Genomic DNA, 16,045 nt, shown 5'->3' with positions numbered 1-16,045 from the left:
AATGTTATGTAAAAACCTACCTTCCTTTAAGATACCACACCCAAGCAGTTTTGTAGGTGAGTTTTAGCAAATGCTCAAATGTCAGATAATTCATTTTGGTACTGTTTCAAAGAGGAGAAAAAGGAAAAGCTAGCCAAATCACTCCAGAGGGCTAGTACAACCTTTAAATGGAACTTAGAAAGGAGAGTAAAAGCAAGTAAAACTGTTTGCCAATCTCATGTTTGAGCGAATTGTAAAGCCTCCTTAATGTTTCCTCCTGACTATGTCCCTAAGTAGAATCAATCATTCCCCACTGGCTCCTACTGTAGCTTGCACATCCTCTATCCACAGCATCATTTAATGCTTTAGTGCACTTACACATTTTCATATTTTTCTCTCATTGGTGGACACTAGGATCCCTGCAGGCAGGAATATTTTTGTATTCATATCCCCTGGAATGAAATACAGTGTTTACTCCACGGTCATGTTCAATAGCTGTTGAATGATGTGGAAACAGAAGAAAGAGCTTTTAAGGTAGAAATACCAGTAATGTGTACAGGCAGGACATGGAAAATAAAGAGTCAGTGAGTAAACCAGTTGGCTAGAACATAGGTTTGTATAAGGAAATACTACTGGAAAGGTAGGTCAGGGCCAGTCAGGGTGGGCTTTCAGTGCTGAGGCTAAGTTTAGTTTCTTATCTACTAAAGTCTTTGGAGTAAGCAATGGCTAAATCAAACCTGTAGCTTCAGAATCCAGAGGAGCACTTTTTAGAGCTGTCACAGATCTGAAGGTGACCTATCTGGTTGAAATCCATCATTTTAAAATATAGAAAACTGAAGTCAGAGAGTTCTCAAAATTAGCTAAGAGCAGGCAGAAGCTTACAGGGAGTAAACTTGACTAAGGTTACACAATTAGTATGTATATGGTCCAACCAATAGGTAAACTAGGTTTGTCGGATTTTAATTGGATAAACCTAGTTGATGATCTAGATGACACCAGGAGATAAGGTATGTAGGCCATATTTATACTTTTTAGAACACTCCTAATTTCATGTAATATACTCATTTCAAATATAGGTAATTTATGTAAAGTATAACTAAATTATTTTTACCTTTTATTATGAGGCAGAACACTTGATAGATTCTAATTAGCTTTATTACAATCATTTTGATGAAGTCTTTTACTCAATTAGCTTCTGAACCCAAGATCAATAAATCATGGGCATGCAAAGCAAGTGAATAGGAACAAAGTACTTCCTTAGCCTCACAAATCCACACATACAGTATTACAAGTGGTTTAGTCACTGCAACAAAATTGGAAAAGTTCCAGAAAAGGTTAATTAATTAATTAAAAATGACTCTACAGTCTTAAAAGACAGCCTGAAAGTTTCTAATACCAGAAAAGGCAGGTAGAGATAGAAAAAACTTGGACTTGTTCATATCTCAGAATTAAAGCCTAATAGTAGATTTAGAGAAAATATGGAAAGAGTCCTTCTTGTCTAACAATAGAGTCAAATCCCAGTAAACCCATCATAAGTTGAAAATATCCTAAGTTGAGGGGTGCCTGGGTGGCTCAGTCGTTAAGTGTCTACCTTTGGCTCAGGTCATGATCCCAGGGTCCTGGGATTGAGCCCTGCATTGGGCTCCCTGCTCAGTGGGAAGCCTGCTTCTCCCTCTGCCTGCCTCCCCCAAATTTGTACTCTCTCTCTGTCAAAAAAAAAAAAAGGGAAGAAAGAAAATATCCCAAGTTGAAAATGCATTTAATACACCTAACCTACGAGACATCACAGCTTAACCTAGTCTACCTTAAACATGCTCAGAAACGTAAATTAGTGTATACACTGGGGAAAAATCGTCCAACACAAAGTATACTTTATAATAAAGTATTGAACATACCATGTAATTTGTTTTCTACTATACTGGAAGCAAAAAACAGAATAGTTGTATGAGTACAGAATGGTTGTAAGGGTAACAGTTATTTATCTTCATGACTGCATGTCTGACTAGGCACTGAGGCTGAATGCCACTGCCCAGCATTATGGGAGAGTATCCTATCACATATCATTAGACTGGGAAAAGACCAAAATTCAAAATTCAAAGTATGACTTCTACTGAACATGTACTGCTTTCGTACCATGGCAAAGTTGAAAATACTAAGTCAAACCATCTACAAGTTGGGACTGTCTATATTTTACTCAGGCAGAAACTTAAAAAAGGAACGGGAAGGGTTGCTTTTGTTTTTAATTATAAAAAAGAAAAACAGAATTCCATACTCAAAGTACTAGTACAAGGTGGAATTACCCATAGGTTCACAATAATGAATGATGATGGAACCACTGTCGGGAACACATGGGATGAAATACTCCCCACAACTGCCTCCCACCCCAGATTAACCCTTGTGGTGTTCCTGCCAAGGTAGGATACTGAGAAGGCCATTGCTCTACAGCCCTCATAAATTCTTGCCTCAGCTATGTTTTGGTACCACAGAGTCTTCCACAAAATAAGCATTTGTTTAACGTTTGCTGATTCAATGACTAAAGTATAAAGAAGGTGACAGATAACATAGCTTTGGCAGGCATGAAATTATAGGCAAATAGTAATGACAGTACTAAAAATGATAATAACAAGAATCACAACAGTGATCCATGTCTGAGAGTTTACTATATGTACGTATTGCTCTAAATGCATGTATTAACTTATCTTCGTTAACTCTATTTTTCAAATAATGAAACCACAGTGCACAGAGGTTAATAGCTTGCTCAAGGACAGAGAGCTGGGTAGTGGCAGAGCTAGGATTTGAACCCAGAAGCCTTTGTTCTTAATCACTGTGAGATTCGGGCCAGCCCTGGAATTGTCTGTTTACCTTATAAATATGATACTTCTAAGGATCCCACTTTATACGTAATTTCCTCCTTTGAGAATTTAGGAAAATAAATTATCGGTTTTAAAAAGTATTCATCTTTATTTCAGAATAGAAAAACTTAGGAATCCTATTTTATTTGCTCTTCAACAAAATGTATATATTTGCTTTAAATTTACCTCTAGTCTTCCTTCAGCATAACCTAGGAGCAGCAGATTGGCTCTGTCCTTCTCAGGAGAAATGGGAGCCCAAGGCCAAGCATCATCACTGACCAGTGGCCACCAGCAAGCAACTATATCCTGAACACAATTGATAGCAAGACGACGCTCTGTTGTCCTGTTTACTGGGCCAGGTATCTCATAATAGGAAATCTAATGATTAAGGAAAAAAAGCATACAAAAATAATTTTTTAATGCAAAACCCTCACAGTATTACAAAATTAAAGCATCTGTAAATGTAGATAAATGCAAGTAAATATGCATGCTAAACATGTGCTTAAGGAGGTGTCAGAATTTACCAAATTCTTTTGACACATATATAAAAAAGACATATGTTCAAAATTCTCCCCATTTTTAGCAGAGGAAAGGAAAAGGAGAAATGTGAGTTAGGGAGGAATTGGCTGTAGCAATCCCAATCAATACCAAAATGTACAGTCATGGCTGCTTGACAGCATCGACCTACACATAGGATTTAAGACCAGCTGTATTAAAAGACAAGTTTAGTACTGCTGACCAAGAGTATCTGACTACTGTTTAAGACATAACATATTAACAATGACTGACAACAATAAAAGGAAAAACAACTTGAGGCAAACATCACTTTTTTTTTTTTTTAGAATATATGAGACATATATTCTGCATAAAGGGATAAGTCACAGCATCATGCGTAAAAGTTTATGCAGCTTCTGAGAATTATGCTTCTCTTTCTTAGGAAGGATTTGTAGAATTTATTATTCAAACTATGTTATTTTGGAACATGGTTATTTGAAAACATAAGCACAGCACCATCTGGGTGACACATGCCAAGGAAATATAGATTGCACCGTATTTCTGCTTAAGGAATTAATGGAAGGTTGATAGCTTGGAAGAAAAAAAAAAACTATCTTGCCATTGCTGGTCAGCAATAATCGAACCACTTTCTGGGGATTAAGCGCATGGCTAAGCCTACTGGACCAGACACTAGCAAAGGGCAGGGGGTCTTCTTATCAGAGAAATGCTTCTGGAGCCAGTCTCACTACATGACAGATTGCTTTCATATTCCTGTCTGCAAGGCAACAAAGGATGGCAGTAATGCGATAATGCCAGAGTGCAATGGGTGTTAAGAACCCGTTGCATTTATGTATTGTATTTAGTAAATAATCAGGCTCATCCAAATTGTGATCTCACCACTCAACCAAGGCCATTAAAATCAAGGTTAATGCTTTAATAATCCTCTGCTATTTTTTTTAATATGGTCAAAAGGAACCCTTTTCTATTTGCATGGCCATAATATTATTGACCTCTTCATCCTCTGAATGCACATCAAAAGGAACTGAAATCAAAGTAATTACCAGTGTTGTTCTCTTATGGTAAACATTTAACTCCTTGCGCTGTCCCTTTCCTGTTAAATAAATTGAATTGGATTTTTAAAATGTAGACTGGAAAACTTGTTAAAGGTCAACAGTCTCAGGATTTTTACCCTGCAATTTTCCTTGCCAAAATTATTTCAATCTGAAAGAATTAACTTATGGTACTATGTAAAGAAAAGCAGAATTAAAAATACTCTACATTATTTCTTTGTTTTAAAATCCAAATGGGCAATGACAGACAATACAGATGTAATTTAGGCTTTGAAGTGCAAATTCTTATAGTTATGCTTTCAATATCATTTTTTAACTACGTATTTTCTTGAGATAAATACCATAATGGAATTGCTAAGTCCTTACAAATTAACATACATTATTTTGATGTCCTATTGCCATGTAAACATGTTGCTTACAAATTTCTAGATGAGAAAACAGAGTTAAGAAACTGACACTTTTAATCCTCATATAGTGCAAATCATGTATGTTATCTGTAATTTATTGTTTCCTGTGAGTTTTTAATGGCATCAGTATTCTATCATAATAGTCAACAAGGCAAGCAAAATGAACAAGTTTCTTAAATTCTCCTTCCTATTGACAAATGGCAGTTTTTACTATATATTAAATATCTATATTTCAAATACTGAACAAAAAAATGAAATCCATGATGGGCTTTTCCAAAGAGAAGCAGGTTAGTTCTCCAATGTATAGAAATGATTTGAGTGCCCATATTATCCTCAAATCCAAAGACAAAAAGAATAAACAAAAAAGAAATTCCCTTAAAGTGTAAGAGTCCGTATTAGTAAGTCTATTTTTCACATTTTTTTCATAAGAAAAGATGACATCCTGATAGTTTCTCTCTGATCTCATTATTAGGTAGCTATTATCCTTCAGCTGAGAAGATTACTAAACTATCCATCACACCTAAGATGGAGAAACCAGTCATACAAAGTTTTATATAATAGTACTGAAAACATTTTAAACAGTTTGAGTTAATGCATATTGGAGCATTTCATTAATTTACTTACTTTTTCCATACTGGTACATTTTAAAGACCAGCATTTGTAAATAAACAACATTTCAAATAAATGTATAGTAAGTCAATCTGGAAAATAACATCTCATTAAGAGTGCTAATACCGTTTTTTTTTTTTACTAACCAAAATATAATACACGAATACCACCAACTCCAATTAAAGAAAATCAGTATTATACAAAATGTTACAGAAACTCCACAAGGTTGGGAAATAAAACCAAATTACAGTTCATTACCACAATGAAAAACTCATTTAATTTTTTTATCCCATGTCAAAAATCTTATTTTTATAAGAATAGATGTTTCTACCAAATAAAAGTACATCCTCCCCATATCACTACCACTTCAATCATAGTAAGAAATAATCCCAAAGGGCAAAAGTTTAGCTTAAATACTACTTTCTCAAAATCACACACAAAATTTCAAATCACAAAAGTGACTTCTAAAAATCTTTGCCTGTATTTTAGATAGATACTCTGGGTATGGCATAAGTATGCATCTTTTTTAAGGAAACTGTATATCAGCTCTGTTCCCAGTGAACAGTGAACTGTCTCAAATCCACGTCACAGAGGCTGGATCAATCTTGCAAACACAAGTCATTGCTGAAAAGAGGCCTTGAACTGAAACAGCCTGGAAAATGTATTAGATACTCATCCTAGCAGAGAGTATGCCTTCCAAGCAGTTAAAATGTAATGTGGCAAAACTTATATTAAACACATCATTTAAAATAAAAATCCTGCCTTAACAGATGTAAAATCCCTGATACAAGGAAACAAATCACCTGGAGTTAGTGAAGGGAGAGATACTAACATATGAAGAATTCGTTTTGCATTTTTCTCTAGTTATAGCTGGGTATACATGTGTGTATGTGGGGAGTGAGGGGTCTTCCCACTCCTTGTTTATTACACTTTTCTATTAACCTTTGAAAGTGCCTTCTTTCTTCTTTCTTTTCTTGTGAAATTGAAGCCAGAGCAGCTAACCTTGCCTAGAAAGATGATATGGGGTTTCAGGGAAAAATGAGAATGGTATTTATACTGCCTTTAGCAAGAAAACCATTTTCAAATGTGTAACTTGTCTTTACTATCTTTGATTTCCATAAAGAACTAAATAAATTGCTCCAAAATGCCATTATTAGATTCCCATAATGAAAGTAAAAAAGAAAAGGTAGGATAGTTACTATTTTCAGTGAATGAACCTTAATCACGTAATTAACTCTGGTTTGTCTGAAATCTAGAAATGTTCAAGAATAATAAGTATAATATCAATCCATGTGATACTTTAGTAACTAAGAATATAACTCTATAAATTGAAATCTCTACCTTATAATCCAAGGCTGAGAGTTTTTCCAGTCTTTTGTTTGTATCAGGAGACACCATCTTCTTGGTAAACTGAATAAAACATAGTTTATTTTGTGCCAAAAATGACAAGATGATGAAGTTGTCTGTGAGAAGAGCTAAAACAAAAAATATTTGATAATTTTATAAAATACTAAGTTAAAATACAATGATAATGAATTGTGAAATTTTTTTCACTAAAATATTACAAAAAGCTATTCTCAGAAGATAAATACCCATTGAAATACCTAGTCTCCTAAATATCATTATTTTACAAGGATATTAAAGAAATTACAAATGGGGCACCTGGGTGGCTCAGTGGGTTAAGCCCCTACCTTCGGCTCGGGTCATGATCTCAGGGTCCTGGGATTGAGCCCCACACTGGGCTCTCTACTCAGTGGGGAGCCTGCTTCCCCTTCTCCCTCTGCCTGCCTCTCTGCTTGTGATCTCTCTCTTTCTGTCAAATGAATAAATAAAATCTTAAAAAAAAAAAAAAAAAAAAAGAGGGCGCCTGGGTGGCTCAGTGGGTTAAAGCCGCTGCCTTCGGCTCAGGTCGTGATCCCAGGGTCCTGGGATCGAGCCCCGCATCGGGCTCTCTGCTCAGTGGGGAGCCTGATTCCTCCTTTCTCTCTCTGCCTGCCTCTCTGCCTACTTGTGATCTCTCTCTCTGTCAAATAAATAAATAAAATCTTTAAAAAAAAAAAAAGAAATAAATTACAAAAAAACAATAATCATCAATTTAGTCATGCATGGATTTGATGCTTTCCTTTTTACCTAATACCATTTTATGGTAACACTGATGTTTGGGGATAACCACCAAATGAACCAAGGCTAGAAAAGCATAAAATAAAGACTGTCTCATACCTGAAGGTAAAGATGAAAATACTTAATTTTTATTTGTACTTAGCCTTTAATCTTGTGTTTACATGATATAAACCATCTGAGAATAAATTGATTTTTTTAGGGGATACAGATCAGTGTTCTCCACATATGTACATACATTTATTTATTTATTTGTTTATTAAGAGACAGCGAAAATGCCCACACGCATAAGTAGGGGGAGGGGAAAGGGAGAGGGAAAAGCAGACTCCCCACTGAACAATGAGTCCAAAACAGGGCTTGATCCCAAATCCCTGAGATCATGACCTGAGCAGAAGTAAGATGCTTAATTGACAAGCTACACAGTCAGCCCTGTATTTTTGTTTTGTTTTGTTTTTAAATTTTTCATCAATGAACCTTCTTTTTGAGGGTATACAAGCTGAATTAAATAAAGCATATTACACTCGACATGCACATTACAGTAATTAATATATAATAATGAAGATTAGCAAAAATGTTTCTACAGCTTTATTTCTAATATGCACAAGTAGGCAGACAATTAATACAATTATTGAGTTACATAATAACATAATATAATTGAGTTACATAAAGACAATTAATGAGTTACATAAAGGGTTATTAATGTTATAAAAATATTGATAAAAGCTTAGTATAATGGGAATTTGAAAAATGTTTTACATTATTCCTACCATAAAATTATTGAGTGCTTCATATATTTTTCTTTACTTCCACACCCTAGCTATGCAAGCAGCAGCCAAGAGTATAGCTACACAATTACAGGAGAGTCTGGAGAGCTGCCAAGAAATCACATTGTTATCATGGTCTCATGAGAGTGTATTATTTGGGGCATAAATAAAAGAAACAAGTAAAAAGAGATATCTCTGAGACACGAATAGTGTTGGAAGTCTCCTTTTAATTCTTATAGAGGAGCATCAACATGACAAAATCATCATAGCCACTATTTTATTTGTGGTGTCAACAAAGGGGTCAATTATGACACATATGAAAATGGAACTTCTTCCATAGGAAGTTTCCTTGACACCATGTTCCTGTAAGGAAGAGGAAATGGCACACTTACAATTCTACCCTCAGCTTATTATTATCAAGAATTTTGTCAATTATAGCCATCCTGCAAAAAGCTTTTCTCTAAGTTGATGAAAGTGTGTCTGTGTTATTCAGAGGTAGCCAGTGATAGCAGACAGCAGAAGGAAGGTTTCTATAGTTTCACCTCTGTCCTTTCCACTAGACCACAATTTGTTTTGATTATTCAGTTAAGATACTGACAACTTCAATCACTAATGATAATGCAACCTGTTTCTTAAACCTTTTTACCTTCAATAAAAGAACATAACCTTAATATTTCAGGAGTCAGCACAGTAGAGCAGAGAGAAAATGGGCTCTGCAGCTAGAACCTGGGTTCCAATTTTAGTTTGGTTATTTTCAAGCTGCTCCCTGGTATCTCATTCATGGGCATGTTTCTTAGTGTCTTAGCTTCAATTTCCTTATCTATAAAATGGAAATAACTATACCACAAAAGCTTCTTTTTAATTAAATAAGTAAGTAGACACAGCATCTCAGAGCCTTTCAGGGCTCAAATAAATGTCAGTATCCTATTTCAAAAATTGGCTTAAAATCCTTTTTATGTGTTTTTTAAAAAGATTTATTTATTTATTTGAGAGAGAAAGAGAGAGGGAGAGAGAGAGGGAAAGATAGAGTGTGTGCACACCTGCATATGTGTGGGAGGGTTAGTGGGGAGGAGGGGCAAAGAGAGAGGATGAGAGAAACCCAAGTCAACTCTGACTCCATGGTGAGCACGGATCCCAACTCAGGGCTTGACACCAGGCTCAATCTCCTACCCTGAGATCACAACCCAAGCCAAAACCAAGGGATGAACACCCTACTGACTGTGCCATGAGGCGCCCCTTTATTACGTACTTTGTAGCAATTATATACTGATTGTGGTATACTTAAAAGGATCCAGCTTTATCTAGTATATTTGGCATTGGTTTACATATTTAGAAATACTGCCCAAATTTTCTCAAAAGTTAGTATTCTTAGATTTTGGTAACAACAGATCTTCCTACTAGCCAAATCACAGATTTTTTTTTTTTTTTTTTTTTTTTTTGTGGCTATGTTGACACATTTGGGTTATTTACAGAAAATTCATTTGAAAATGAAAAATGCTTGAAATGTCAACAATAAAGGACTAATTTTAAAAGAACACACTAAAAAAAAACCTGTTTTGAGAATACGTTCACATTTTTCAACGGAAAAAGTAAAAAATACTCAGAAGATGAGCCTAACACTTAACAAAATTTTTTTATTAAGTATTAGCCAAAACTTGTATTGGTCCCAGGGGTTGTAACTATGCTATTATAAGCGATTACTTGTGTTTGCAAGTCCCTAGTGGTAATAATTAGTGTACCTGTTGACACACTATTTCTCCTGCCCCACTGTTAATGTAGGCACATGGGGGTAATTACCATCACTGATGGAGTCTGAGATGAGCTTCCCCACCAGGCTTTTGTCAATCACCACTTTTTCCAGCTGTGGCCCAGAGAGGCTTAGGGACACCAGCACACCTGAACCAAAGAGGAGCTAAAAGCAGGTAAAGGGGGCAGGGGGAGAGATGCACTGAGAATTAGAGTCTTTCAAAAATCTTTCTTTAAATGTATAAATTATAAAGATATTTACATGGGCATGTATACCATGAAATTATAAAGAGTTTTTCTTTATTGAAAAGAAGCATTGCAATTCTGAGTAAATAGATACATGTGGCTAAATGATGCAACATGGTAAGTGCATCTGATTACAGCTATGTGCAGAAACTGAATTTAGACCATGTTTATCAGAAGCCCAACCAACGAAACACTTAGAAAACACCAATAAAGAAGTAACTGCTTTGTACTGTATTCAGAAATGTACTGTGTTCTACTAAAATATTTTGAAAGATTACTATTTATATCAGAAATTAAAAGATTTCTGAAAGTTTGAATAGTCATTGCTATACATTAAATATAGAAAAGATACAACCATTACAATATAAACAGTGAATGTTACAATTTATTTGGAATTTAAACCCCACTTCTACAAATAAAGATCTTGTCAGTTTAAAAATTAAAATACATGGCAATCAAATCAACTGGAGTAAAATGTTAAATTTTAATATTCATAAATAAGTAAACAATTTCTCAAAAAGAGATAAACACAGTAAAGTACCAGGCTTTATCAATATCGGTGTTCATCCAACCACCTAACAAAGATGACTAGATATCACCATTATGATACTGCTCCTTTCCATTTGTGGCAGCATAATTCATTCATCTCCAAATGTTTAAAACTTCTGAAAGGACTATGCATATGCGTATGCTTGTTATCTATAAGATTATGAAATATCAACACTGGAAGAAATTGTTTCACCTTCAAGGCAACAGACTCAAAGCAGATGAATCATGGAACAGCATATGGTATAAGAAGAAAAAAACCAATTGTCAGTAAACTAATCATGAACATGCTAGCCAAATTCAAAGACAACTATGATTTTAAACAAAACAGGGGAATTCCCCACCTACTTAGGAAACGTGTCCCAGCTAGAAAGGATGATTCTGTGTCAAGACATATTTAGACATGTGTGAAGGATGAGCAGCATGAGGGACCAGGTTAATATAAAGAAAGACTACTACTTCCCCAACGCTTAACAGATTCCAGGCACATGAATAGGAACAGAAACTGAAGGGTCCCACATGACTTAATAGACTGTCCATTTAATGTCAATGCCCCTAAAAGGGGTAGATGGCAGGAAAGATGTAATCATCATTATTCATTTGGGAGACTAATAAGAGAAGAACATTTGTTCCATGAATTTCAAAATATTCATAAATTAATCTCTAATGAATTACATCCAACCCTGCAAGACACCTTGATGGCAAACACTGATATTTCCCTTTGGGGAATTCCCCCATAACAACATAACATATAGTCTTTACTTCTAAATTCTCCTTTCTCAGGCAGGCAATTTTAGGGTCATCTTTCATACCTAGTTCTCCCCTATGTCACAGTTTTTTTCTCCCCCATTTATTCAAAACACCTCTAAAATCTGTCCTTTTCTATTTATTTTTATCTACTAAAACTTTACACCTATATACCTGAGCATCTTTTTTTCTTAGTTATCCACTGACTACTAAGCTCTCTATGGATACCGGCTAGGTCATTTTTATCTTCGTATCTTTAACACCTAAAACAATGCCAGGCACACAGTAAGTGCTAACTAAATGTTTGAAGAAAAAAATCATAATTAACTCATTATAGGATCAGACCATTCATAGTTAGAAAGAAACTTACTCTAATCTTACACAATTACATGAAAGTTCCTTCTACAGCATCTCTTCAAGCATCTTTCAAGCATTCAGTCCATGCTTAAATACCTCCAGTGAACAGGAGCTCATTATCTTACCACTGGTAAGATTGATTGAGAGATCATTTATTCATGTTTTTCATTCAACAAAAACTAAATGTTGATTTTATGCCAAGCACTAAACTAAATTTAGTGGCTCAAAAGAGAATAAAATATAATCCTCAAAATAGGTGATAAATAGGTTAACAGAGAGTATCTCTACATACAAGCAAATAAGTGTAATAAAGTGCTATTACTGGTCCAATTATAGAAGTACACACTGGGGAGACTAGGGAGACTGAGTAAGAGGTGGTAACGGTTGAGCTTGAGGTAAAGGCTAATACTGCCTTCTAAGAACTTCTATAATAACCTAAATTTTTCTTCAATAGCACACTTTAAAATATTAAAAGATAGTAACATAGTGTTAAGCGTGACTCTGAATCAGAATGATATCAGCATTGGCTCTACCTCCTACTAACTGTGTGACCTTGTTACACAGTTACTTAAGAGTTACTTAACCTCTCTATGACTTCATTTCCTTGTCTGAAATGATAGGGTAAAATCTACATCTACCTCATAGGATGAGCATTAAATAACTTTTTACAAACAGTATTTAGAATAATGCCTAGCACACAGTAAATGCTTGCAATTACTATTATTCAACCATTGCTCATATATGTTCACTATACTACCTGCCATCTCTGAACACATTTTTTTGTCTTTCTAAAAATCTTGTGCCCAGATTGGACTCAAGACTAGACAGAGTGCACTAGAGCCCAGGTGAGTTATCACCAGTACAATCTTTTGTTACCTTTCCCATTGGCAATGATTTCATAAGGATATTATCTCCAAGATATTTGCAAGTTCCTCCAGAACTTTGGCATTTAATTTGTCCAAGTCTCAAATTTCTTTTCCTTACTTTCTACTCTCAGCACCATTATCATGAACTAGTCCTCATGTCCTAATAGTAATTGCTATTTCTGTATTTGGGCGTTTATTATGTTGGAAAACAAATTATAAATGTCCACTTTTGGGGGTGCCTGGGTGGCTCAGTGGGTTAAGGCCTCCGCCTTCGGCTCGGGTCATGATCCCAGGGTCCTGGGATCGAGCTCCGTATCAGGCCCTCTGTTTGGTGGGGAGCCTGCTTCCTCCTCTCTCTCTGCCTGCTTCTCTGCCTACTTGTGATCTTGTTCTGTCAAATAAATAAATAAAATCTTTAAAAAAAAAAAAAGACCACTTTTGCAGGATGGTGGTATCAAGTGCAACCTGTGAGAGTAGGTAAAAGAGGGACTTAAGCTGGAAAGGATTTGAAGGGAAAGTGTCAAGGTACAGTAAGAAAGCATGCATGCTGCAGTAGGTAACACATGGAGACTGGAGCAGTGATTTGGGAACTGTGAATCCTGCCCAGTGAGTTTCAGCATTCCTTCAGAATCTTTCTTCAAAGGACAGGTGCAGCTACTTATTTATATATTCATTCATTCATTCCACAAATCTATATTTGGTATTTTGTATGAGCCAGGCCCTGTTCTAGGTACTGAAGATACAGCAATGAACCTAACAGACAAAACCCTTGCCCACCCTCACCTCAGGGAGGTTGCATTCTAGTGTGGACACAGGTAATAGGCAAATAGTTTTGATATAATGTCAGACAGCAGTGAGAACTACAGAGAAAAATAAAGCACAGTAAGGACAGGGATTTTTAGGAGAATCCTGTTTTAAGCAGAATGACTAATAAAGAAATAAAAAGACCTCTCCAAGGAGATGACATTTGAGTCATTTGACCCAAATGAAGTTATTGAATAAGCCATAGGATTATTTGGAGAAAGGGAATTTAAGGCGGAGAACACCAACTGCAAAAACTCTAAGGTCCGAATATGCCTGGGAGGACTGAAGAGAGCTAGGGCAGAGTAGCTAGAGGGAAATGAGTGACAGTGCTATTCACAGAAGATGAAATCAGAGAGGTAGCTGGGCCAAGTTAGGTTGATGAGAAATCATTTTAAGCAGCAGAGAATTACAATCTAATTTATGTTTTAAAGAGGGGTCTGGGCAAGAGTAAAAGCAAGGAGACCATTAGGAGGCTATTGCAGTGGTCCAGATGAGAGAAGATGGTTTGGATATAATGGCAATGCTAGAAGAAATGATATGTGGACAGATTTGAGATATATTTTATTTTATTTTTTAAACTTTTATTTATTTATTTATTTATTTATTTGACACAGAGAGAGAGAGAGATCACAAGCAGGCAGAAAGGCAGGCAGAGATAGAGAGAGGGGGAAGGAGGCTCCCCGCTGAGCAGAGAGCCCAATGCAGGGCTCGATCCTGGGACTCTGGGATCATGATCTGAGCTGAAGGCAGAGGCTTTAACCCACTGAGCCACTCAGGCGCCCCTGAGATATATTTTAAAGGGAATCAGCAAGAACCTGCTGAAGGACTGGATGTGGCATACAAGGGAAAAACTCAAAAAGTTTTGATCTGAGTAACTGGATTTAATGAGATAGGGAACACTCAAGGAGACACATATTTAGGGGGAATCAAAAATTTGTTTTTCGATCTGTTAGTTTATGGGATCTATGGACATACACGTAGAGACATTGAGTAGACAATCAGAAATGAGTCTGAAGTTCAGGAAGAAATAAGGGCTAGAGATATATATTTCAGAGTCATCAAGAAAATAAAGATAATATTTAAAGCCATGGAACTGGATAAGCTGTTCTTAAAAAATAAGTAGAAAAGGTCACATGGCTAGGGCCCTAATCCACCCTGACTGGTGTCCTTGTAAGAAGAGGAAGAGACAACAGAGAGCTCTCTCTCTCCATGTGTACGCACAGAGGAAGGGCATTATGACAACATAGTAAGAAGATTGCTGTCTATAAGCCAGGAAGAGAGGCCTTACCAAAAAGCAACCCTGACAGCACACTGGTCTTGGAATTCTAGTCTCTAGAACTGTGAGAAATTAAAAAAAATTTTTTTTTCACTTAATCTATTATTAAAGTTGAAAGAGGTTTGGTCTGAGGTTTGGAGCATTCCAATCTTTAGAGGTATGAAAAGATCAGGTTAGCCATCTTAACGAAACCTAGTTTGGGTACTCATTAGGATCAAGATATGTCCATCATTTAGATCTCTAAATGTCTTGTGGCCTAGAGGTATCTCTGAAACCAGATTTTGAAATAATAAGATATAGATAAATTAGCAAGCTAATTAGTGCATTTTTATAAAACAACCTGTGGGAAAGCATAAAGTTTCCACGTACTGGTGCCAAAGATAGTCTTGGATATAGTACCAGAGATAACCAGAATCAGGATAAAATAGTCTGAAGTTCAGGAAAAGAATATTCCAGTTCAGACAAGAAAGTGTTTCCACCTGTTTTCCCAAAAGGTTTGTTCTTAAACCCTCCAAAATGAAAATGGCCAATGTAAGATTTGGCATGACATGAAGAAAAAGGGCACTAAGATACTGTCCTATCCTACTAGCAAGGAGTTGGAGAATTCTGACAGCTCAGAAAATGAAAATGAGGAAAGAAGTAAAGGGAAGCCCCTACAGAGCAGATCTGAGCTTTGGGCTAACTCCCCAGGATGAATCAATGGAAGGCCCATGAGATTTCCCAAAACTGTTCTGATTTTAATGTTGTTCTTTGTGCAGAACGCGACTAAGGCAAAACAGGAACGGAAACTTTTTCTTTTCTTGGACACCCTCCCAGGCAGGAAGTATCTTTTTTACTATTTCTGCTATGTCCATAATTCTTTCCATTGCCTTTAGCATTTCTCCTCATTTTCTCCAATAAGCTCATGCCAAAGAGGCTTTCTCTTTAAGATTATGGGAAATGATTTCCATAATCTTCAGATGGCTCTTCAAATGGTTTCTCCTAACCTGAGATTCAGTACTTAATGGGAAGTGAAATGGCACTGGGAAAAGGAAAAGAAAATCAGATCAGATAATAACATTAATCTACATAAAACACAAACAACCACAAGAACCTAGGATTCATTTCATTCACCAGCTCAAAACGTGAATTTTTGCCTCCTGTATAGACAGGGATACAATGGT

The 16,045-nt window shown here is 36.0% G+C and overlaps 1 protein-coding gene across 1 annotated transcript in view; it reads right to left on the bottom strand.

The window, feature by feature from the left end:
- The window catches only part of WDPCP (WD repeat containing planar cell polarity effector), a 347,887-nt gene that overhangs the window by 291,182 nt on the left and 40,660 nt on the right, over nt 1-16,045 (bottom strand). Inside the window, 3 exon segments of the mRNA XM_047744384.1 lie at nt 3,018-3,209; nt 6,754-6,887; nt 10,092-10,206. Of these exon segments, the coding sequence (XP_047600340.1) occupies nt 3,018-3,209; nt 6,754-6,887; nt 10,092-10,206 (441 nt within the window).

The sequence above is a fragment of the Lutra lutra genome, chromosome 9 (assembly GCF_902655055.1).
Source record: "Lutra lutra chromosome 9, mLutLut1.2, whole genome shotgun sequence".
NCBI lineage: Eukaryota > Metazoa > Chordata > Mammalia > Carnivora > Mustelidae > Lutra > Lutra lutra.
This window is presented reverse-complemented; position numbering and strand designations above follow the sequence as displayed.